The sequence below is a fragment of the Rhineura floridana genome, chromosome 7, assembly GCF_030035675.1.
Source record: "Rhineura floridana isolate rRhiFlo1 chromosome 7, rRhiFlo1.hap2, whole genome shotgun sequence".
NCBI classification, from domain to species: Eukaryota; Metazoa; Chordata; class Lepidosauria; order Squamata; family Rhineuridae; genus Rhineura; species Rhineura floridana.
The window spans coordinates 84,108,313-84,134,506 of NC_084486.1; the positions used below are offsets into that span (position 1 = coordinate 84,108,313).

At 42.6% G+C, this 26,194-nt stretch overlaps 1 protein-coding gene across 5 annotated transcripts in view; it reads right to left on the minus strand.

Annotated features, from left to right (window-relative positions):
* Positions 1-10,581: 10,581 nt before the first annotated feature.
* The window catches only part of WBP1L (WW domain binding protein 1 like), an 83,430-nt gene continuing 67,817 nt past the window's right edge, over positions 10,582-26,194 (minus strand). For all 5 annotated transcript variants that reach the window (XM_061636145.1, XM_061636144.1, XM_061636146.1 and 2 more), the window contains 2 exons: positions 14,206-14,367; positions 10,582-12,890 (listed from right to left, as the gene is read on the minus strand). In XM_061636145.1, coding sequence (XP_061492129.1) covers positions 12,148-12,890; positions 14,206-14,367 — 905 coding nt within the window. In that variant the 3' untranslated portion in view covers positions 10,582-12,147. The remainder of the gene's footprint in view (positions 12,891-14,205; positions 14,368-26,194) is intronic.

Genomic DNA, 26,194 nt, shown 5'->3' on the forward strand with positions numbered 1-26,194 from the left:
GAGCTTACACAGGATTTGGTGGGTATTATCCAATGTTCTGCTGAGTACTGTAGTCAATTTAAAACATGCCCCCCTTCAAATTTTCCAGGGGAAAAATTCTGTATTAGTATGCGTTTAGGATTATTACAAAACCATAGAAACTGGCAGACAGACAGATCCATCAAAATACTATACCTAGTGTGAAAGTCATCATTGCTCTCAAGACAGGTGCAAAGATACATAGAATAGATGCCAGATAATCTCCCCCGGAAGGTCTTATCCTCATTCTGAAATGATTAGAGATCACTTCTATTTGTGCTAGATGGCTCAGACAACATTAGCTATTGCAAGTCAGAGGATCCTTGCCAGTGCCAACTAAACATTTCTTCTCTGAATCTTTTCAAATTCTTGATTACCACAACCACTTGCAATGGCCAATGCATTTTGATTATATGAACTTAATTTGCTACTCTGTGTGTTAGTGCCTTCTTGTTGCTTGCATTAAGAGACAGAGACTGTCAGCTCCCTTTATACACCTTACCTTATTTCGTACTATCCTGTCTCTACATTTTGACATTGGTCGACTTTCAAAGTGTTAATAGCATGTGCTAGAACTTTTTGTTAATGTATTCCTTGTGCCTCAAGCCAAAGGCTGTACAATTATGACCAGAAATTTCCAGTAGCAGAGTTACTGATTCTTTCTGCTAATCGTTTAACAAACAGCTGATAAAACAGAATTCTGCATGACAGTATGAGAGTAAATAAATGACAAATTCTGTTGTGGCATCGTTTGAGAAACTACACCTCTTCAGATGAAACTCTGAAATCAAACAACCTAGTAGGGTAATGCAGTTATGACAGGCTACTTCTGAAGTAAGGGAGTGCAAGGGCTTATACAAGTTGTCTAGCAAAAACTGGGTGCTTTGCAGTTACTTAAGGACAACACAGTAAAAAAATATATGGGGATGCTCATATACTGGACATATGGAATGCTTGTCCAGAGTGCTGGCTTTAAAAGTGGATGTCCTGGCAATGGTACTGTTTGTCTTGAAACTCCCTATCCCTTTCATACAGCTGCCACCACCCCGAGATTGCTGGTGATCTAGAGGATGTGTTTGCCAGCTACCAGGACCAAAGCTCCTTGCTCCAACTGCCAAAGTAGCCAGATTCCTCAGCACAAATGGTATTTGCTAAGGTAAGGTGGGGAGAGGAACACATAATGGTAGCTGAGCCACAGGAACAGGAGAAACAGAAGGTAGATCAACCAGCAAATGAGTGCCCCATTTCCTTGAGTTGATCCTGCATAGTCCTGAGGTATTTCAAAGCCTACCATTTTATATAAGCTATCATTTTAAAGAAGACAGCTATAAACTTTTACTATTTGCATAGCTTGCATTTGTTTATGTCCTTGTGGGACTTTTTTTGTGAGTTACTATATTTAAAATCAACACAACTCAGCTTCAGTGATGTATGTGCATGTGTACAAACAAGAGAGAATATATGCCCTGATTGGTGCCAAAAGCAAGAATTCAGCATCTTAAACAGAGCTTTCTAAGAGCAGTCCCACAGCTACAGAAAATATGATAGGGACTGGGGAAGAGTAATCTGGCTCTGCAACAGAAAATGAACTCACTGTTACAAGCCAAAATCATGGTTAGCTGATAATGCTGTATCTGCCTCAAACTTATACTTAATATTTCAGAGACTGCATGGTTCCCCTTAAGCAGATATTGAACTTACTAATGCAGAGAGAACCCACCCAAATCAACGAGGAATGGTTGTTGATTTCACTAGAATCTGTTTATTACTGTATCTTCAGAAAAGAATAGGCTTCTCCTGTTGCTTCCTATGCAGAGTCCTAGTATACTTATCCCCTCTAAGATGCACACCTTAACATGGTGAGGGGGTTTGAGAGTGTCAAAGAAGCTGAGAGCAATGCCATCAGGAGTCTAGACCAAGAGGCTAGACTCCTAGCAGGGGCACCCAAGGCAGAATGGTCAAAGCTGAGACACCAGACAAGAATGCATCCACACTTAGAGTAAGGCAATGGTAAACCACCTCTGAACACCTTTTACTACAAAAACCCTATGAATAGAGTATCCAAATTGCCATGAGACAGCGCTGGAAGATGAGATCCCCAGGTCAGGTGGCACTCATTGAGTTACTGGGGAAGAACAACAGACAAGTACAAGTAGTACTGTGACTAATGATACAACTCAGTCAAAGCTGAAAGGAAGCCCGGAGGCTGATGTTTACAGATGCAAAAGGAGAGTCCGGAGTTGTACAACGTACACAATAGGAACATGGAATGTGAGAAGTGTGAACCAGGGAAAGTTAGAAATTGTAAAGCAAGAAATGGAACGTATCAATAGTACAATATTTGGCATGAGCGAATTAATATGGATGGGAATGAGACACTTTCAATCAGGCAACTACAAAATATTTTATGCAGGAAATGAGAAATTAAGAAGAAACGGGGTTACTCTAATAGCGAGAAGTGATATAGCTTCTAATTGCTTTTGCTACAACCAAGGCCTGAGCGAGTGATATCAATGAGATTTAACGGGAAACTTATCAACATAACCATCATCCAAGTCTATGCTCCAAAGGCAAACACAGAAGAAGAGGAATTGGAGAAATTTTACGCAGAAGTACAGGAAGAAATTGATCACACACCAAAACAAGATATGATGATAATCATGGGGGATTGGAATGCAAAAGTAGGGAACAGAGAAGAATTAGGAATTGTGGGGAAATGGGGCTTAGGAGACAGAAATGAAGCAAGCGAAAGACTTATTGAATTCTGTGAAGCCAATAATTTGTTTCTTGCAAACACATTTTTTGAGCAACCGAAAAGATAACTGTACACCAAATGGTCAATGTAGGAATCAAATTGATTATATAATTGGTAGCAGAAGATGGAGAAGTTCCATACTTTCTGCGAAAACAAGACCAGGAGCAGACTGCGGTACAGATCATGAACTGGTAATATCGAAAATCAGAGTAAAGCTAAAGGAGAACAACAAAGCAATCATAATGCCAAAATACAATTTAAATAACATCCCAGAAGATAAAGATCAAATAAGGATCAGATTTGAGACTTTAAACTTAGTTGACAGAGAAACAGAAGAACTATGGAGTGGAGTCAGAGACATTATCAGGCAAGAATGCAAGAAGTCAGTACCTCTCACTAAAAGAAAGACCTCAATGGATGACTGAAGAAACTCTTAAAATGGTTAAAAGGAAAGCAAAAGCAAAAGGAGAGAGAAACACAGTTAGAACTCTAAATGCAATAATACAACGACTAGTATGCAGGGACAAAGAGAACTTCTACAATAATTATTGTATAGAAATAGAAGAGGATAATAAAAAAGTTAGAAAAGAGACCTATTCCAAAAGATTACAGAAATCAAAGGGAAATTTAAACCAAGGGAAGGGATATTGAATAATCAACAAAGGACTAAATGACTGAGATAAAATAAAAGGAAGATGGAAGCAACACACGACAGTACTCTATAAAAGAGATGCCAGGAAGACAGATTCATTCACGGAGGAACCGTATGAAGAACTAGAAATTTTAGAATGTGAGGTGAAAGCTGCTCTTAAAATACTTGGAAGAAACAAATCACCAGGAACAGACGGCATACTAATAGAATTGCTACAAGTTACTGAGAAGCAATCTGTCCAAATTTTGATAAAAAATTGTCAACAAATATGGAAAAGAAAACAATGGTCCACAGACTGGAAGCGTTCAATATACATCCCAATTCCAAGGAAAGGGGTTCCCAGGGAATGCAGCAATTATCGAACCATTGCCTTAATATCCCATGCAAGTAAAGTAATGCTCAAGATTCTACAACAGAGGCTCTTATCATATATGGAGCAAGAAATGCCAGATGTCCAAGCTGGATTTAGAAAGCAAAGAGGTACCAGAGATCATATTGCAAACATACGTTGGTTAATGGAATAAACCAAGGACTTTCAGAAGAAAACCACCCTGTGCTTAATAGATTACAGCAAAGCCTTTGATTGTGTAGATCACAAAAAACTATGAACTGCTTTAAAATAAATGGGGGTGCCACAGCATCTGATTGTTCTGATGTGCAACCTATACTCTGGACAAGAGGCTACTGTAAGGACAGAATATGGAGAAACCGATTGGTTCCCCACTGGAATGGGTGTGAAACGGGTGTATTTTATCACCCTATTTGTTTAATCTATATGCAGATCATATCATACCGAAAGTGGGTTTGAATCAAGATGGAGGTGTGAAAATTGGAGGGAGAAATATCAATAATTTAAGATATGCAGATGATACCATACAATACTAGTTACTAGCAGAAACTAATAATGATCTGAAACGAATGCTGATGAAAGTTAAAGAGGAAAGTACAAAAGCAGAACTATAGCTGAACGTCAGAAAGACTAAAGTAGTAACAGAACATTTATATAACTTTAAAGTTGACAATGAGGACATTGAACTTGTTAAGGATTTTTAATACCTTGGCACAGTCATTAACCAAAAGGGAGACAATAGTCAAGAAATCAGAAGAAGGCTAGGACTGGGGAGGGCAGCTGTGAGAGAACTAGAAAAGGTCCTCAAATGCAAAGATATGTCACTGAACACTAAAGTCAGGATCATTCAGACCATGGTATTCCCAATCTCTATGTATGGATGTGAAAGTTGGACAGTGAAAAAAGTGGATAAGAGAAGAATCAACTAATTTGAAATATGGTGTTGGAGGAGATTTCTGCGGATACCATGGACCGCGAAAAAGACAAATAACTGGGTGTTAGAACAAATTAAACCAAAACTATCACTAGAAGCTAAAATGATGAAACTGAGGTTATCATACTTTGGACATATAATGAGAAGACATGATTCACTAGAAAAGACAATGATGCTGGGAAAAACAGAAGGGAGTACAAAAAGAGGAAGACCAAACAAAAGATGGCTTGACACCATAAAGGAAGCCACAGACCTGAACTTACAAGATCTGAACAGGGCAGTTTAAAACAGATGCTATTGGAGGTCGCTGACTCATAGGGTCACCCTAAGTGACACTGGCTGCCTATTTGCTACCAGGCCAAGTTCAAAGATTCTAGTTTTGGTGTACAAAGCCCTATACAGCTTGGGACCAGGATACCTGAAGACTGTCTTATCCCTTATATACCGAGTTGATCACTGCACTCTGCAGGTGAGGGCCTCCTGCAGATACCATCTTATCAGGAGATCTGTTCTGCACAACACAGGAAGCGGACCTTTAGTGCACCTACCTTGTGGAATTCCCTCCCCTTAAATATTAGGCAGGCGCCATCTGTTCTCTTTTCGGCAGCTATTGAAGACTTTCCTCTTTCAACAAGCCTTTTAAGTTGAGACCTATCCCAGTCTGCATCTGTGTTGGAATTGCTTAAAAAAAAAAAAACCCTTCCCCCCCTAAACAATATGCTTTTTAACCCTTTTTATTTAAGATGTTTTTAAAGCTTTTTTTAAAATAATGTTTTTGAAGTTGTTTCATTTTAATGTATTTTAAGGTCTGTTTTTATGATGTTTTAAAGTGTTTTTAGTGCTTTTGTTTGCTGCCCTGGGCTCCTTCTGGGAGGAAGGGTAGGATATAAATCAAATAAATAAATAAATAAGTTGTAATAGACTTGAAGGCACATCTCTCTCACACACACAGAGTATACTTCAGGCTCCCTGGGTAATTACACCAAGTTATACAACAGCCCTAAGGATATATGAAGCAGTGGTAGCGGGAGACTTATTTTCTTGTAGCAGACACAGAATGTAGACAATAAAGGATGGGGAATGATTCCAAAGTACCTCTTGGCCATCCAAGCTGGGCATGTGGCCAGATGAACTGGAGAAGCATGCACCCTTGGAGCACAGCTGTTCTTCAATTACAAACAAATCCAGAAAGAAATACCATCTCATATTCCAAATGTCTTGCTGACAGTCTGACTCTGAGGAAGTTGCTATAGCTTACTTACCTCTGGATATGTGGATCATCAGACATATATTACCCAGAGCTAAGGACATTGGTGCCTTTCAGGTGAGCTTTGGCTTTCTTAATTTCTTATGTATCTATAAAACATTGTAGGTTGGCACAAATATTAATTATTCCAAATAAATATTCCCCCCTACAGAGGAACAGCCATGTGCAACTGAAGTTTAACCAAAGCAGACTGTGAAGAGCTCCAAAAAGACCTCTCTAAACTGGGTGAATGGGACACAAAATGGCAAACAAGGCAACTAAAGTACAATAAAAGTGTAAATTGACTCGCACGTGGACAATCTTAACCTTGTGTATGCACTGAATTGATGGTGACTCACTAGGGAAGAGATCTTGGGATCATGGCAGATAGTTCAATGAGAACATAACTCGGTACATGGTGGTTGTGAAAAAGGAAAGGGACTGAGAACTTGCATCATGCCATTGTACACATCTATGGCGTGAAAACATTTGGAACACTATTTCAAAAAGGGCCTGAAAGAGCTAAAACATTTGGAGCAATAAAGTGTGGAGAAAATATGTTTTTCTCCCTCTCACAATATCAGAACCTCTGGTCAATTTATGGACAGATTGTCAGGAAACTCAAGACAAAAGAGAAAATTTCTTTGAACAATGCATTATTAATGTAAGGAATTAGTTGTCATAGGTTGTGGTGATCGCCACTAGTAAAGAGGGCTTTAAAAAGGGAGTAGACAAATTCAAGAAGGTTAGGTTTATACAAGACGAGCAGTCATAATGGCCAGATAGAACTTACAAGACTTTAGGCAGTCATATGCTACTAAACATCAGTTGCTGAGGAGCAACAATGAAAAAGGGCGATTGCATTAAAAGTCTAGCTGCTGTGGGGGGGAAAAGATGCTGGAGTTTTGGTCTGATTCAGGACCCGTTCTCTTTTTGCATTTCAGGACCACTTCCAAAATTTGGCTGGCATAAATAAAGTATCATCTGACTTGCTCTCTGTAACTCAAGTAACTCATGCAGCTACTCATGTAGTTTGGTATTGTTGATAAACTATTGCTGAAGTGCTCAGCATGTAGTTTGGCAATCAGCCAAATTCAGGATTGTAGAATTTGTGTGTTGTGTGTGGTTTTTTAATGCAATGAAGAAGAAACCGAATACAATAAAGGATCCGTTAACTTTTAAAACACCTTAGTGAAAGCTGATATTCTAATGATACTCTTCTTCTTTTCTCCACAATGATTGGAAAATATCCTTTAAACAGGCAAGCAGCATTTATTAAAGGCTCCTGGGAAAGAATTTTGTCACAACCTGCTGTCCCTTCTTTATTTTGCTCTACTCACTTTGGAAAATAAGAGCTCAAGCCCCAGCCGTACCTTTGGGTTCCACACTGAACTGACCTCAGAGAGTCTGGGTTGGATAATGCAAACTCCAGTCTGGATTGGAATCTGGCCTTCCAGGTTTCTGGCATAGGAGTGATACATGAATAACAGAACAACTTTATGGAAATTTAAAGACACTTTCTTTTTTTAAATTTTGAGTGCAGAAAGTGGACTTCCTGGGCAAAGAATCATATGTTTGTAGCACATGGTGCAGGGCCTGAGTAGCAAAGCAGTATTATGGAGTTTCAATGTGTTTCATTTTTCTATTTTAACATAGACCTGTGACATTTCTCAGTTTGCTCCCGACAGGGGAACATATGAAATCTGCTTTGGAGCACATGTACTAGTTCTATAAAATCTGGAACTATCAATGCACTGCAGATAAAACTGTGAAGAGCTCCCAAGGTCGTAAGTACACTGAGAAGTTTCTTGACCCAGCAGCACAGTTCAAATAAGACTCATCTCAAAACTCCAACCACAATTTGCTAATTTTGGCTGCATGAGAGATGACCACATCCCTAGCAACCCTTACTGGGCTCAGGAAACAAGCTTTTAGTACCACAGTGTAAGTGCCTACTTGTGCTACATTACCAATCTGACACGGAGCATTAACGTTTTCCAGATCCGGAGACACCATCAGGATCAAGCTTCTCATCTTGCTTTCCAGAGAAGGCAATGGTTCACCAAGGACAACTTCATATGTACATGACAGAAATGGTGGGTTTGGCACCAGGTGTACACTTGGCCAGTGAATTATGGCAATCTGAGCTGCCTGATCAGTGTACCTGCCTGATGTGTATTCACAAACATGTGTTTGTTGCATTCTTGCCTTATATTTATGTGTAAAATGTTTGCTCCAGTGACACAGCACCTGCATGCAGAAGGGCCCTTGTAGAGCATAACGAAGTCCTCTTCCCCCTCTTCTGCAAGGTGTGCCAAGAGGCACACTCAGTGCTAGGCTATTTCACAGAATCTGTGATGCCTCCCATATCTTGACCCAGCCCTCCCGTGCTGTTCAAAGAACACAGAAATACAGGAAGCATGCACAGACCTCTTATTCCAGGTAAAGACCTGGCACAGTACCTTTGTGCACACATAGCATGCGATGGGTAGGAGGAGACAAGGTTCTGTTACACTGAATGAGTCCATGCTGCACACATAAACGTACACCCAAGAGTGTTGTTGCAGCTCTTACAAAAATGCAAGGACTCAACATTCTACCCAGCTCCTACATGTGCTTTGAAAACATCGGAAGTGACTCCAGTACAAACCGAAGGACAGAATCAAATTAAAACCAAAGGACAACTGGGTAACAGATACAGAGCGAGGCTCTCTCTGAAAATGAGTTCAGTCCCACCTAGTGCAAAACTGATTTTGGCTTTTTGTGAAAGGTGGTGGGGGCGGTCCTTAATAAGTATAGGAAGCATTAAACAGTGTGAGTCTCCTTTCCCCTCCTATGTGGACACTATGTCCCTCCAACTCCATGAAAATCTCAGGAGAAAAGATTTGATTCCACTTAAAGGTAAAGGTAAAGGTGTCCCCGCACTTGTAGTGCAAATCATTTCCGACTCTTAGGGTGACGTCTTGCGACGTTTACTAGGCAGACTGTATATATGGGGTGGGATTGCCAGTTCCTTCCCCGGCCTTTCTTTACCCCCCAGCATATGCCGGGTACTCATTTTACCGACCAAGGAAGACCTCGACCCCTTTTACCAGAGATTCGACTTCCTCCTTCCATTGGAATCGAACTCCAGCCATGAGCAGAGCTTCGGCTGCATTACCACCGCTTACCACTCTGCGCCACAGAGGATCATCTTGATTCCACTTACGTTCCTATTTCTCTAATTTATATCCCACCTTTCCTCCACAGAGTTCAAGGTAGTGTGCAAACATGTTTCTCCCCCTCCCAATTTTATCCCCACAACAACCCTGCAAGGTAGATTAGGCTGACGGACAGTCAGTGGTCCAAGGTTACCCAATGAGCTTTATGGCTGAGCAGGGATTTGAACCCTGGTCTCCCAGGTCCCAGTTTGACACTCTAACCATACACCACACTGGCTCACATGGGACACAGGTGGAGCAGGCCTCCCCCAGGTTGCAGCAGGATCTGCTGCCCAAAGAGACCTGGGAGGTGGAAACTGTCTGGCTTCACTGGGTCCCCTCTAGCCCTCTCTTGGGTCACTCTAGCCTAACTCTCAGCAACTTCCTGAAGCATTTGATTAGCCTCCAAGTGAAATAGATGGCTTTGTAGTTCCTCAACAGCACTGCCAATTCTTACACATGTAGGAGGCAGAAGGGTCAAAGGGAGAAGTGGAAGGAGCAGTCTCCATTCTGGGGGGAACAAGGGTCTTCTCTGCACCAGAGTGACCGCCTTCCTCTCCTCCACTGTCCTGACTCAAGTCTGGACACATGCCAGGAGTTGTCATCTCCCCAGTGGTGATCTTAATGCTGGATTGGAGTATAAACCCAATTCGTGACAAAATGACACCAGCATCTGGCCTGTGTAAGTTGTTGTCTATAGTAAGCATCTCATAGTAACGTTCCTAGTTTCCCTGAGCTGTAAAGTTAGAGCTCTGATCAAACAATTTGCACTGCAACAGTGTTTAGGTGAATTCTCCTAAGAGCTGAAGGCAGAGATGGTTTGGTTCCAGAAAATCTAAATGAGAGTCAGTGTGGTGCAATGGATGGAGTGACTTGGACTATATCTGGGTTTAAATCCCTGCTCAGCCATATAGATCACTGGGTGACCTGGGACCAGACACACTCTCAGCTTAACCTACTTAATTACAGGATTCTCATTGCCCTTTAAGGGTACTGTTAAATCTGCTGCTGGATGCAGGCTACCTTGTCCTACTTGGTCATAGTTATTGGCCAGGAATGGGAAGCCTGTAGGCTTCCAGATGTTGGACTCTGACTCCCATCAGCCCCAGGCAGCATGGTCAATGATCAAGGATGATGTGGGTTATAGTCCAGTAACATATGGAAGAGCGACAGGTTCCCCAGGAATTGGTAATATATGAAGAAGGTCAGGAGATTGCTTTCCTATTTGCATGTTTGCATGGTGATATACAAACACCCCAACACATCCCTTGTATATTGTGAAACATAAAGGTGTGCTCTCACTGACCTGAGTTAATCCATATAATTATGGGCACGAGTTAAGTTCCTTGAAAGTGCAAAAAGCTTATTTCATCATGATATATAGCTGCTCTATCTTTCCCCAAACAAAATGAGACACAGTCCATGAATTATCAGAAAAAAAGGCATTATATTTGTGTTTACACCGTATTTCAAACTGATTTTGGTTTCAAGCAATCAAATCTGAAAGTCTATTTATGACATTAAATGACCCAGACAACCGTAATTAAAGAAAAGGGAAAGGGGAAAACAAAACTCTATCACACTTAATATAGAAACCAAGGCTTGCTCTCTTCCACAGGAACGCTCCAGGGAATGTTAGTTTCAGCTGCTTGAGTTTTTTTTCCCTTCCCCCTTGGGGTTGTTACTAACAAAAGCTCCACTGTTTGTTTAAAGCAAAGCAACAGTCTTTTTTGTTTTGTTTTTGCAGTCTTACAGCAACAAGTTTCATATCACCAGTAGGAAACACACATGCATGTACTGCAGTCAGACACGCATACACACTCAGACATTATACAGTAGCCTGTTGCCGCGATCAATAAAGAGAAACACAGACACACCATTCTTTTAAGTGGTCACCATTAGCATCACGCTAAACATTTGGACTAAACAAACAAACAAACAAAAGAGAAACAAAGAAAAGAAAAATACTGCACAGGTCTTCCACATTGACGCTGCAAGTCATCCTTTTGCAGTGGATGGAGTTCTTGTCTCCATTTGTTCAACAAGCATCGCTGAAACCTGAAGGCACGCTGGCCAAAAAGACAGCCCTGTTCTGTGTGTGTGTGTGTTTGGTTTCGTTTTGTCATTTTAACTAGCGTGCTGGCCTGAAGTTGCGAAGCCCCTGCTCTGTTGCATTAAAGCACACCAGTTGAAAGTTATTTAGAGACCACAGTACTGGAAAAGGCAGCTCCTTCTGCCAGGAGTCTCACTCATAGGCATCAATTGAAGGAATACATTTGCCTTTAAAAGAATTATACTCAAAGTTGCTTTAAAAAAAATTAAACTCAGTCAGCATCTGAAACCTGCTTTTTGCATAAACGTTTAGGTTTCAGACTAGCAGTTCTTATTTTCTGGAAGAAACTGGTCCTTAACAGTTACCAGCTTCAAGAGGAAAAAGCTTCCTACAGGTTGCTGTAACCAACCATGCACCAGAGGTTACAGCACTGTATCAGTTAACCCCCCCTCCCCTACATACCTCTGGGGATTCATTTTAACCCCGCAATGGCACTGACTAGACAGGCTGCCAGGGCCATCAAATGCCACTGACTTCCGGGAAGACACCTGGAAAGGGGAGGGGGAAGAGACACACTAGTACTCCTTGTTCTCACAGGGTCAAGCTAAGTCTTCTTGATAATAAAATAAAGCCGGTCTTGAAAACGTTAAGAAAACCATCAACCAAATAAACCGTCACCAAAATCAGCAATAGGAAAAGTTTTTCTCTCTCTTTTTTTTATATGTATAAAAATGATCTCGCTTTTAATCTTAAGCCCCTAACAAGATGGAGGAGAGGGGAGGCAATATGGGGGGGAAAGGCCCAGAAGCTTCTGCCCTTTCCTCCATACATTTTGGGGTTATTCCCATAGTTACATCTGAAGACAAAAGCTGAACCAACTTGTTTTTGGTTGAAGTCGTATTTATCCTTTTGTAGAATTTCCTTTCTGACTTTGAGTGTTTTAGCTGGGGGATGTATTGGCATGAGAGTTTGGGGAGTCCTGCTCATTTATGGTGTTCAGGAGCACACAAGCAGGCTGCCGGGGGAGGTGGTGGTGGTTATGCTCTCGGTGCTGCTCATCCGAGGCACTGAAAAGCCCTTCTTCTTCATCTCCATGCGGAGGATGGCCACTGCAGCTATCACAGAAGTCCATGGGCCCATCATCAATTAACCCATCCAACTCCTTAAGATCACTGTCATGATGGCCCTGGTTACAGATGCAGATTTCAATGCCTGAGTCACCAGTGAACCTTCGGTGTCTGCCAGGTGTCTTGTCTTTAGCATCGGAGAAGGCGCTGTTGTGGTCTAAGCTTTCTGAGTTGTAATCCTTAAGCAGTTCCTCCTTGCACTCCGACTCCTTGTCAGAACAGGGAACATGATCAGCCATCTCTTCCAACTCTGCCCCACTAATGGAGTTCCTTTGCTCGCCATTCGTTGCCTTGGCGGTTGATCGTTCAACTAGAGGGGTGGAGGATTCGGGATCCCCGATGCTGGGGGAGGCAGTGCTGTCCGTGCTTCCATTATTGCTTCCTGCTCCTGCCAGACAGCCTGTCTGGCCTGGCTGTAGGTTTCTTGTGTCTGGTGTCGCACTGCTGCTGCCAGGTGTAACACATTGCTGATGTAAGGCACTATATGGTGGGGGAGGGGTTGGAGGTCGATTCACCACTTCCTCATAGGGAGGTAGTAAATAATTTGGCAAAAATCCTAAATGGAGAGGCAGGGAGGACAAGTTAACTTCTCGTTTATTTTAATCGTTCAAATTTAAATGTTGTCAGAAAGCACCATTAAAAGTAGTTTAACAATACTTTGGCCTTTGATTTAATTTCAACAAATTATTTTAATTAAAAAAATCATCCATCCTGATTTGTTTTAGGAAGTAGCCACATTTTACAGATGGAAGAAACTGAGGAAAAGAAGTATAAAGCATTGCACACATAGGCCACAGATAAGTTCGGAAACAGTTTATATAATCCAAAGCATTATATGTGGCGTTTTTAGTATCCCTAAGAATATAAAATTCCTAGATTTCATAGAGAACTATGAAATTTAGGAATTTTACATCCAGGGTCACCTGAGAGCCAATTTAAATTGTCTTTCCCATGTCTAACAAAAGGTCAGAGACAAACCCAATACACACCTGGATCCCCGTGATGAAACTATTTCTCCTTTATATAGCACAATATAAAGCACTATCTCAGGAATAAATTAAGCCAGGCACCCAGTCTTTACGGCATTTTCCCCTTTCTTACCTCTTGCTATATCTGTCTGCTTGTCCTGGTATCCTATTTCCCCCTTTTAATTTTCCTCTATTGGGTAGGCCACCTCTATTATTAGTTTCTCTTTTTTAAATAGTAAATAAAACAGTTAATTAAAAATTGTATAGGCAAAATGAAGTAGCACCAGTCATCACTACCAATATTCTTGACTAGGGACCTTAGGTGTTGTGTCCCTCTGCCGCCGCACCATATAGCTGCTCTGTTGCTTCTCTTTCTTAGTAAAGCTCCCAGTGACACTGATGTGTCAGCTACAGAGGAAAAGGTGTGGGAAGTAAAAAAAAACCCTCAGCTTTGTCACTGCTGCTGCCACAGCCCAGACCAATGTGTGAAGAAATCTGTCAATCCACTTCCTCCATTTATGACAGACTAACCAACGGCTAGAGCTGGAAAACAGGTCAAAGCAAAGTGCTGCTCTACAATATCCAGAGGAAAATCAATTCAAATCTCTCTCTATGTGACCCAGACATTTATCCACAAGATTTAGATCCTGCCCATACTAGTCACAGAGTTAGCTGTGATGGTGCTTTACCTAGTACAGCCAAGCTGACTGAAAGGACAGGATCAAATCTCCCAGGATACTACAGCATACCATATTGTCCTCTCCAGCCACCAGCAGACCTCTCTGCACCCATCTCCACCACCTTTGTTGTGAATCTCTATTGTATCTGTGACCCAACCCAACATGCCAATGATTTGCTCTTTGCTCTTTGAAAGGCAGCTTGCTCCTTGCATGCAGTACATACGGAAATAAAATGGCAGAGTGGAGTAATTATGAGCTTCACGATAGGCAATCAGGTTAATCTCATGCTGCCGTTGTTGTGCTTGAAGTCTGTGTTTAGCGCGCCGGTGATGGCAAACACAACAGCAACTCAGTATGATGATGATCGTCCATACTAGCCAGAACCCTGTGGAAAAAAACAAAAGGGGGGCGGGAGAAGAGGAATTTTACTAAGAGTGTTCCTTCTTCAGGAGAAAAAATGTTCAAAAGGATGAGGACACTGAGGTGGCCTTTTGAAACAAGTGCATGCTTATTGTTAATCCTGGCATGGGTCATCACAGCAAGATATGAGAGGAAGCAGTTTTTAGAGATACCAAGAGATCTCATCCTAGTCTATCATACACATCAGCGGTGGAGAACCTCAGGTCCACAGGCTAAATATGGCCCTCCAGGCCTCTCTATCTGTCCCTCAAGATTCTCCCCCGGCCACAGTCCTCACTGGTCCTGCTTTGCACTCTCCTTGAGTGTTTTTTGCCAGGCCAGAATGTGTTCTTCAACTCTGCTAATATTTCTTGCTTGCCTGGATGGGCAAATGACAGTGGTGTGTGAGTGTGCATAGAAACTAGCTGCCTACTGTACAAAGACTGCTCTGTTCGCTTTTGCTTCTGGCCCCATCCATCACTGACAGGAGGCACTCAGGATACAGCCGAGATGGGAATGTGGCCTTCAGGCTGAAAAAGGTTCTCCACCCTTGTTATATAGAGAGGGCTGCAGTTACTTGGGAACAAAGATTTGAATTAATTTGCTATGATTTTGAAGATGTTGTCATAGTCTGCCCTTCTGCATTCTGGTAATTAAATGCTCCAATTTCCCGCTACCACATGGTGCTAGTAACAGCAGCCTGAAGGCAGAATCTGGCCTGTGGAAAGCTGCCAGCGAGCAACAGGCTGGATGCTCCCACTACAGCCATCATTTTACAATAGACTGTGGCAGCACAACTTTCAAACTGACTTCCTACTGGCTAGGCTGAGAAGGTGTTAGCTATAGATGAATGGGGAAGGTGAAATAGATGGAATTACTTATATGGTTATTGTGCAATCACCTTGTCCCCACTGGCTTTAATTCAGGAGCAATAGAGGATGCCTTATTAAGGACGATTTATTAACAATAAATACCCAGAACAGTACAACCAAAAAGGAAAATGGGCACCTTCCATATGAGAAAGTCCAAAATACATTTCATTTACAAAGAGGGGAGCATAACAGGTTTATAAAACTCTACGGTGTAGAAACTTTTGTGTAATACTAGAACTTGAGCCATCAAATGAAATTGACTTACAGATTCAGAACATGCACTTCTTCACATAAAGCATACTTCATTTATACAATTCACTGCTACAAGATACAGCAATGGCCACTAGATGGATTTAGTTCTATGGCAGAAGAACTATGGAGTGAAGTCAGAGAGATTATCTGGGAAGAATGCAAAAAGACAATACCTCTAGTTAAAAAGAGAGAAAGACCTCAATGGATGATTGAAGAAACTCTTCAAATGGTTAAAGAGAGAAGGAAAGAAAAAGAAAAAGGTGACAGAAACACAGTCAGAACCCTAAATGCAACAATATAGCGACTAGTACGTAGGGACAAAGAGAACTATTACAATAGTTATTGTATAGAAATAGAAAAGGACAACAAAAAGGGTAGAACAAGAGCTCTATTCCAAAAGATTAGAGAATTTAAAGGGAAATTTAAACCAAGAGTAGAGATGTTGAATAATCAACAGGGCAGCACACTGACTGACAGATGAAATAAAAGGAAGATGGAAGCAATACACTGAAGAACTCTATAACAGAGATGAAAGGATGACAGATTCATTCACAGAGGAACCGTATGAACCAGAAATTTTAGAATGAGAGGTGAAAGCTGCTCTAAAAATACTTGGAAGAAACAAATCACCAGGAATAGATGGCATACCAAGAGTTGCTACAAGTGACTGAGACTGAATCTGTCCAAATTTTGTCAAAAATGTGTCAACAAATATGGAAAAGAAAACTATGGTCCACAGACTGGAAGCATTCAATATATATCCCAATTCCAAAGAAAGGAGATCCCAGGGAATGCAGTAATTATTGAACTATTGCCTTAATATCCCATGCAAGTAAAGTAATGCTCAAGATTCTACAACAAAGGCTCTTATCATATATGGAGCAAGAAATGCCAGATGTCCAAGCTGGATTTAGAAAGGGAAGAGGTACCAGAGATCATATTGCAAACATATATTGGATAACGGAACGGACCAAGGAATTTCAGAAGGAAATCACCCTGTGTGTTATAGATTAAAGCAAATCCTTTGTTTAGATCATGAAAAACTATGGACTGCTTTAAAAGAAATGGGGGTACCACAGCATCTGATTGTCCTGATGCACAACCTATACTCTGGACAAGAGGCTACAGTAAGGACAGAATATGGAGAAACCGATTGGCTCCCAATAGGAAAGGGTGTGAGACAGGGGTGCATTTTATCACCCTATTTGTTGAATCTATACATAGAACATATCATACGAAAAGCGGGATTGGACCAAGATGAAGGAGGTGTGAAAATTGGAGGGAGAAACATCAATAATTTAAGATATGCAGACGATACCATACTACTAGCAGAAACCAGTAAAGATTTGAAACGAATGCTGATGAACGTTAAAGAGGAAAGCACAAAAGCAGGACTACAGCTGAATGTCAAAAATGCTAAAGTAATGACAACAGATTTATGTAACTTTAAAGTTGACAATGAGGACATTGAACTTGTCAAGGATTATCAATAGCTTATCACAGTCATTAACCAAAATGGAGACAATAGTCAAGAAATCAGAAGAAGGCTAGGACTGGGGAGGGCAGCTATGAGAGAACTAGAAAAGGTCCTCAAATGCAAAGATGTATCACTGAACACCAAAGTCAGGATCATTCAGACCATGGTATTCCCAATCTCTATGTATGGATGTGAAAGTTGGACAGTGAAAAAAGCAGATAAGAGAAAAATCATCTCATTTGAAATGTGGTGTTGGAGGAGAGTTTTGTGCATACCATGGACTGCGAAAAAGACAAATAATTGGGTATTAGAACAAATTAAACCAGAACTGTCACTGGAAGCTAAAATGATGAAACTGAGGTTATCATACTTTGGACACATCATGAGAAGACATGATTCATTAGAAAAGACAATAATGCTGGGAAAAACAGAAATTCCATTCCAATCGGGCTTCAGGACTGGACATGGAACTGAAACAGCCTTGGTCGCTCTGGTGGATGATATGAGGAGGGTGTTGGATAGGGGAGAATATACCTTCCTCGTCCTCCTGGATCTCTCAGCGGCTTTTGATACTGTTGACCACGGTATCCTTCTAGATCGCCTGGAGGGATTAGGAATAGGGGGCACTGTTTTACGGTGGCTCCGTTCCTATCTCTCAGAAAGGCACCAACGGGTAGCACTGGGGGATGAGGTTTCAGACCCTTGGCCTCTCAACTGTGGAGTACCACAGGGTTCTATCCTCTCCCCCATGCTATTCAACATCTACATAAAGCCGCTGGGGGCTATCATCAGGAGGTTTGGGCTGCAGTGTCACCAATATGCGGATGATACTCAGCTCTACCTCTCGTTTAAATCTTCACCAGAGTTGGCTGTAGATACCGTGTCCAAGTGCCTGGAGGCTGTAAGTGGATGGATGGGACGGAATAGGCTGAAGCTGAACCCTGATAAGACCGAGGTGTTACTCGTGGGAGACAAGAGAAGGCTGGGAGATATAAACCTGGTGTTTAATGGGGTAAGATTGCCCCTGAAGGACCAGGTTCGCAGCCTCGGGGTCATTCTTGACTCACAGCTGTCTATGGAGGCTCAAGTATCAGCAGTGAGCCGGGCAGCTTGGTATCAACTCCATCTGATACGGAGACTGCAACCCTACCTTCCTGTCCATCTTCTCCCACGAGTGATACATGCCCTGGTCTCCTCTCGCTTAGACTACTGTAATGCGCTCTACGTGGGGCTGCCCTTGAAAATGGTCCGGAAATTACAGCTGGTACAGAATGTGGCGGCACATTTAATAAAGAACAGCCGTCGCCGTGATCATATCACTCCAGTATTAATAGATCTTCACTGGTTACCAGTTGTTTACCAGGCCCAATTCAAAGTGCTGGTATTAACCTTTAAAGCCCTATACGATTTCGGCCCAGTTTATCTGAAGGAGCGCCTCCAGCATCACCAATTATGCTGCCTGACAAGATCAGCCACACAAGACCTTCTCTCGGTCCCACCAGTTAAAACAGCTAGGCTGGTGCGTACCAGAGAGAGGTCATTTTTGATTGTGGCCCCCACCCTCTGGAACTCCCTTCCTTTAGACCTCCGCCATGCCCCCTCCTTGATGGCTTTCCGCCAATCCCTGAAGACCTGGCTGTTCAGGCAGGCCTATGGGGTTTCTGGGGTGGGTTAGTTTTTAATGCTGCTGATTACATGTAAGAGTGGGTAGCTTAATTATTGAACGTTGTTGTTATGGTTTTATATTGTATTTTATCCTGTTATTGTACGTCGCCTAGAGTGGCCGTTAACTCGGCCAGATAGGCGACTCAAAAACAAAATTTTATTATTATTATTATAAATGGAAAATGGTCTGCCTTCAAGTCAATCCTGACTTATGGCGACCCTATGAATAGGTTTTTTTATGGTAAGCAGTATTCAGAGGTGATTTACCATTGCCTTCCTCTGAGGCTGAAAGGCAGTGACTGGCCCAAGGTCACCCAGTGAGCTTCATGGTTGTGTGGAGATTTGAACATGGGGTTACCCTTGAAAATGGTCTGGAAGCTGCAACTGGTACAGAATGTGGCGGCTTGCCTGATTAAAGGCAGCCGCCGGCGAGATCACATCACTCCAGTGCTGAAGGAGTTACACTGGTTACTGGTTGTTTTCCCGGCCCAATTCAAGGTGTTGGTTCTGACCTTTAAAACCCTATACGGTTTCGGCCCAGTCTATCTGAAGGAGCGCTTCAAACATCATCAGGGATGCCACTCAACAAGATCAGCCTCAAAAGACCTTCTCTCTGTCCCACCAGTTAAAACAGCTAGACTAGTGAGGGCTTTTTCAATTGTGGCCCCCACTTTGTGGAATTCCCTCCCAAATGATCTCTGCCATGTCCTCTATGATGAGCTTCCGCCGGGCCTTGAAGACCTGGCTCTTCAGGCAGGCTTTTGGGGTGGGTTAGGTTTTATTATTATTGTTGAGATTTTTAATGTTTTAATGTATTTGTATGTTTTTATTTTGTATGTTGCCCGGAGTGGCTGGACAGCCAGCCAGATGGGAGACTAATAAATTTAATAAATAAATAAATAAAAACCAGTTGCTTGCTAGGGGCAAATGTGAAGAAAGGGATATTACTTTCATATCCTGCTTCTCTCCAAAGGTGTTTGGCTGGCCACTATGGAAAGCAGGATGCTGCCCTATTTCCTGCTATCACATGGTCTGATCTGGCAGGACTCTTTGTATGTTGTTATGCTTGCAAAGCAACCACACACAATTCTATTTTCATTTCCCACCTATCCAAATTAGCTGTTTCTGAGGGCAGCTAGCTGGAAAATTACTCAATCAGCCCCTGAAAGTGATGGAGAAGGCATCAGCAACTCCAGCAATCCTCTGTTATGGGTAGCTCTAGTGATTATTCCCATTATGTTTGCACAGGTGTGGCCTATATGGGTACCAAATTCCATCCATATAGCTTGAAGTGTTGAAAAAAGGCTACTCTCAAAGAACTTTAACCATGACAGCTGCATTCTTTTTTCAAGAGGAACTACCCCCACCCATAAAGCATGTTAACATATAAAAACATTTTCTTATCTTTCATTGCTAGGTGCTTTCAATTCCCTATGCAATAAGCAAGTAAAATGATAACATTAACAGGGAACAAATGTCAACTTTGAGTGCAAAGCCAGAAATGTATCAAATAGGAACAACAGTTTAGGGTGGGAAATCAGTGCTGGATCCCAGCTGCAAGCACTGTTTTGTTTTCCTGCCTTGTTACAGATCCAGAGTAGCAGTTGTATTACTCTGTTACAGCGAGGAATGTAAAAAGAAATCCTGTAACACCTTATAAACCAATTGCAGTGCCTCAATTTTCTCCATGACGACTAGCAGAAGCAGACTTATTTTATTTAAGGTGCTATAGGAACCTTTGTCTGCTGGACTGATGCATAGTTACACATCCGATTCAGTACTGTGAACCAATCATGTGCTCTGCAATCAGAGCTTGGAAGATTACTTTTAAAAAGTAATAAATTACAGTTACATGGCCCAAAAAGTAGCAATTACCGTTACATTAACAATTGCTCTGAAAGTAACTGATTACTTTACTTTTCCTCCAAAGTAATCACTACAATTACATTTCAGATACTTTTTTTAAAAAAGCCTATAAGGTGCTGGCCTTGGCTGCTGCACATCTAAGTAGCCTAAAACAACATTAAAAATAAACAAACACATACAGAGGTAGTAGAATAATTATTTTAATTCATAAGATAGCAATGGTGGTCTCTCTGCTGGTAAGGGTGGTGGGGAGGGAGGCTGAGACCGCTACTCAGATCTTTGCACGTCAAACCAAGTGCAACCTCAGCCAGCAAGCCAGCATAATCTCTCTCACTTAACCACCTCCCAGGCCCTGCCCTGCCACCAACTAAGGGACACTCACTCAAGCAAACATTTTCCCGAGATGCAAAAAAGTTAAAATACTGCAAATGCAGCACAGTAGCCAGTGAGGGTGGTGGAGGCCACTTTGTGTGCCAAGTGCAAACACAGTTTTTTCTCTCTCTCTCTCCCTAAAAGTCCGTTTCCTATGTTGTGTGGAACGGACCTCCTGATAAGATGGTATCTGCAGGAGGCCCTCACCTCCAGAGCGCAGTGATCAACTGGGTATATAAGGGATAAGACAGTCTTTAAGGTCCCAAAGACCTGTATAGGACTTAGTACACCAAAACTAGAACCTTGAACTTAGCCTGGTTGCTAATAGGTAGCCAGTGCAATTCTTTCAGCAGTACTTCAACCTGTTGCCAGCAAGACATTTTGGACTATCAGTTCTCATCAGCTCTCGGCCTGCACAGGAGTGCTACCTGGGTCACATGAGGATTGTAGTCTAAAAACATCTGTAGACAACAGCTTGGTAAAAGCTGCCTTCAATGAATAGCCCCCCCTTGAGGTGTAAAACATCCAGAAATTTTGAGGCATGAAGAGGAAATGTCCACCTTTCTAAAAAATAAAAAAGGAAACTGATAAGATGGTATCTGCAGGAGGCCCTCACCTGCAGAGCGCAGTGATCAACTGGGTATATAAAGGGTAAGACAATCTTTCTGGTATTTTGGTCCCAAGCTGCACAGGGCTTTGTATACCAAGACCAGAACCTTGAACTTGGTCCAGTAGCTAATGGGCATACTGTTTGGTATGCTTGTGAAATTTACACATGCTTTTATTGTAATATTTAAAATATACCCACTACTAGAGATGGCTGTACTCTTAAGATGCTATATAGCACAATACTGTGCACATTTACTTGGATGTGGAACACAGTCATCCTAGGTAAACGTGCATAGGATTGTCACCGAAATATATTTTGCCAGTTGGGAAGCAAGTTCCTTTTCTTTACTACAACATGAATGGATTCTGTTTTAAACTTTTACTACTTCAGCTTGGAAACAGTATCATGCAGGACCAGAGGAAACTCTTATTAGAAAAACATTCAGAAAGTAAACATCCCTATATTGCAAGGATGAAGAATTTGCGGGAACAAGACATATGTCTCCAACTCCCATTGGCTCCAGCCAACATGGCCAATGGTCAGGAATGATGGGAGCTGTAGACCCAAAGCATTTGAAGGTCTATAGGCTCCCCATCCCTGCTACGTTGGAACTAAGCAGCAATACATTGCTACTTTCTCTTTTAAGAGAGAGTTTAATGTTACATTTTAAAATAGACATTTCCATATCACAAGGGACATTGTAACTGAAGATAGACAAATTTAGTCATCCTTATTTAATTGATTTATAGCCTGGACTACCCCAGTAAATAATTGTTATTTTCAATAGACATAACAGCATAACTCAAGTTCATTTCCCTAATCAGAAATGTTGTCTGAAAGGACTACGGTTTCTCATTCTGGATGTTTGCTTTGTGTTTCATGGACCTGATAAACTGTAACTGAACTTTTGCATGAACGAAACAAGCTTCTCAACTCTTTTCATGTTAACTTGTTCCATGAGTGTGTATTTTCAAATGTCACCTTCCTTCATGATACAGAAGATGGAGAGATCTGGTGCAAATAAGAAGCAAAGGTATTAAAGTCTATGTTGTATAAAGGCTTTGCTATCATGATGCACAAGCAACTGGGAGATCTCCAGACTGCAGCCCTGCTTCAAATACCTGAATATGTTGTGTATTCTGTAACATTTGAAACTACTTTTATTAGGGCTGTGTGCAGCCCTCCCTACCCATTCCGTGGCCCCAATCTGTGGGCCCTGGGAAGGGCCAATCCACCTTATCCCAAAGATGGGACAACCCACCTGTGCAACCAGGGCATGCAGGATGGAATAGTTCTGCTTACCAGCTGGTAAGCAGCATAGTTGCTGGTCACAGCAACTAAGCGAGCAGCTTCTCTGGATGCAGGGAAGCCACACACGAACAAGCAGCAACTGGCACCGCCCAGGATGAATCTTCCCTCTGATCAGCTGATGAGCAAGAGGATTCCATGCTGCGGGGTGCTGCACCTTTGAGAGCAGTTCCTCTGTATGTAGGGAAGCTCCTCGCATGGAGCTTGGGGAGGCCTGGCAGGGGAGAGCTTAGGTGGGAAAGGCACATACCTTCTCCCACAAAGAGGCACCTCTTTTTCCCACTTTCTCCCTTCCTGCCTGCCCATGCCTGTCTCTTCTTTCTGCCCTTACGCCTCGCCCCCAGTAGTCCTAGATCACTTTCGGCTGCTGTACCTGACCCATAGAGATCTGGGGCACTCTCAGCCTGACTTGGTCAAGGTTCAAATGCCTCCGAAGAGGCACTTATATGGCTTGGGCCTCAGCTGAATATGGAGCACAGCCCTAACTTATTCTTTATTTGATTTATATCCCACCCTTCCTCCCAGCAGGAGCCCAGGGCAGCAAACAAAAGCACTAAAAACACTTTAAAACATCATAAAAACAGACTTTAAAATACATTAAAACGTCTTTAAAAACATTTTTTAAAGGTTTGAAGACATCTTTAAAAAAAAAGGAAGAAAAGGTTAAAAACATATTAAGAAAGGTTTAAAAACATATTAAAAAGGAATTCCAACACAGACGCAGACTGGGATAAGGTCTCAACTTAAAAGGCTTGTTGAAAGAGGAAGGTCTTCCATAGGCGCTGAAAGATAACAGAGATGGAGCCTGTCTAATATTTAAAGGGAGGGAATTCCACAGGTGCCGCCACACTAAAGGTCCGTTTCCTGTGTTGTGCAGAACGGACCTCCTGATAAGATGGTATCTGCAGGAGGACCTCACCTGCAGAGTGCAGTGATCAACTGGGTATATAAGGGATAAGAAGGTCCTTCATTTATCCTGGTCCCAAGCTGTATAGGGCTTTGTACACCAAAACTAGAACCTTGAACTTGGCCCAGTAGCAAATGGGCAGCCAGTGCAGTTCTTTCAGCAGTGGGGTGACATGCTGGCAATACCTTGCCCCAGTGAACAGTCTCACTGCTGCATTTTGCACCAGCTGCAGCTTCCGAACCAACCTCAAGGGTAGCCCCACATAGAGCGCATTACAGTAATCCAGTCTGGAGGTTACCAGTGCATAGACAACAGTGGTCAGGCTATCCTGGTCCAGAAACAGCCGCAGCTGTGTTACTGGCCGCAGCTGGTAAAAGGCACTCCTAGCCGCTGAGGTCACCTGGGCCTCTAGTGATGAAGATGGATCCAGGAGCACCCCCAGACTACGGACTTACTCTTTCAGAGGGAGTACAACCTCATCAAAGCAGGCAACTGATCAATTATCTGAAGTTGGGATTGCTAGGATTCAGACTCAGTTTATTGGTTCTCATCCAGGCCATCACTTGAGTCCAGGCAGCAGTCCAGGGTTTGCATGGCCTCTCCTGATTCAGATGTTACAGATAAATAGAGCTGGGTATTGTCAGCATACTGCTGACACATCACCCCAAATCTCCTGATGACCGCTCCCAAGGGCTTCATATAGATGTTAAACAGCACGGGGGACAAGATGGTACCCTGTGGTACCACTTAGTGCTAAAATAGGCTACTAAGCAGTTCACAAAATATAAAAACGAATTATATAACACTGTTAAAATACACTCTAATTTAAATGCACAAAAACTTTTCCAAACTTCACCCTAAGAACATTGCTGGTTTGCTATGCTATAATCACTGCTACCTTTGAATCTTGCATTTAAGAAACCTGCAACATTCTGAACTGGCTGTATAACAGTATGTCTAAACACAGTGCTTTAAAATGGTACCAGTAATTCTAAAAGAGAAAGACGTCCCCAATACTTCCCCCACAAATTTTCAGTATTTCAATTTCCCCCCCTCAGGTTTTAACATTTCTAGACTCTCCTTAGTTAACTGATAGATTGCATATGAAGGTCTCCAAGAAGGATTAATATAGTATTCTAACTTATTCATGTTTTTAACTAAAAGACACCAGATTAGATAGAGGCACTAGATAGAGGGGAGCATACCCTCCTTGTTCTCCTGGACCTTTCGGCGGCTTTCGACACTGTCGACCACGATATCTTGTTAGATCGCCCTGAGACTCTGGGGATTGGAGGCACCGTTTTACGGTGGTTCCGCTCCTTCCTCTCTGGGAGATACCAGAGAGTGGTACTGAGAGAGGAGGTCTCGGAGCCTTGGCCTCTTACATGTGGGGTACCACAGGGCTCTATCCTCTCCCCGATGTTATTTAATGTCTATGTAAGGCCACTGGGAGATATCATCAGGAGATGGGTTTTAGATCCATTTCAATCGGGTTTTAGGCCTGGTTTCGGCACCGAGACAGCTTTGGTCGCCCTGTATGATGACCTATGTCAGGAGAGGGACGGAGGGAGTGTTACTCTGTTGATTCTCCTTGATCTCTCAGCGGCTTTTGATACCATTAACCATGGTATCCTCCTGGAGAGGCTCGCGGAGTTGGGAGTTGGAGGTACAGCTTGGCAGTGGTTCCGCTCCTACTTGGCGGGTCGTCTCCAGAAGGTAGTGCTGGGGGAACATTACTCGACACCGTGGGCTCTCCAGTGTGGAGTCCCGCAGGGGTCGGTTTTGTCTCCCATGCTTTTTAACATCTACATGAAGCCGCTGGGTGCAGTCATCAGGAGTTTTGGAGTGCGTAGCCGTCAGTACGCTGATGACACGCAGCTCTACTTCTCCTTTTCATCTTCTTCAGGTGAGGCTGTCAATGTGCTGAACCGTTGCCTGGCTGCGATAATGCACTGGATGAGAGCTAACAAACTGAGGCTCAATCCAGACAAGACTAAGATGCTGTTGGTGGGAGGTTTCTCTGATCAGATGGTGGATGTCCACCCTGTTCTGGACGGGTTTACACTCCCCCTGAAGGAGCGGGTTCGTAGTTTGGGAGTATTTTTAGATCCTTCCCTGTCACTCGAGGCTCAATTAGCCTCGGTGGCACGGAATGTATTCTACCAACTTCAGTTGGTGGCCCAGCTACGTCCCTATCTGGACAGGGAGGACCTCACCTCAGTTGTCCATGCTCTGGTAACCTCTCGATTGGATTAGTGCAATGCGCTCTACGTAGGGCTGCCTTTAAAGACGGTTCGGAAGCTGCAGCTTGTGCAGAATGCGGCAGCCAGACTGATAACGAGGACCAGGCGGTCTGAACATATAACACCTGTTCTGGCCTGCTTGCACTGGCTACCAATATGCTTCCGGGCAAGATTTAAAGTGCTGGTTTTAACCTATAAAGCCTTATATGGCGCAGGACCACAATACCTGCTGGAACGCCTC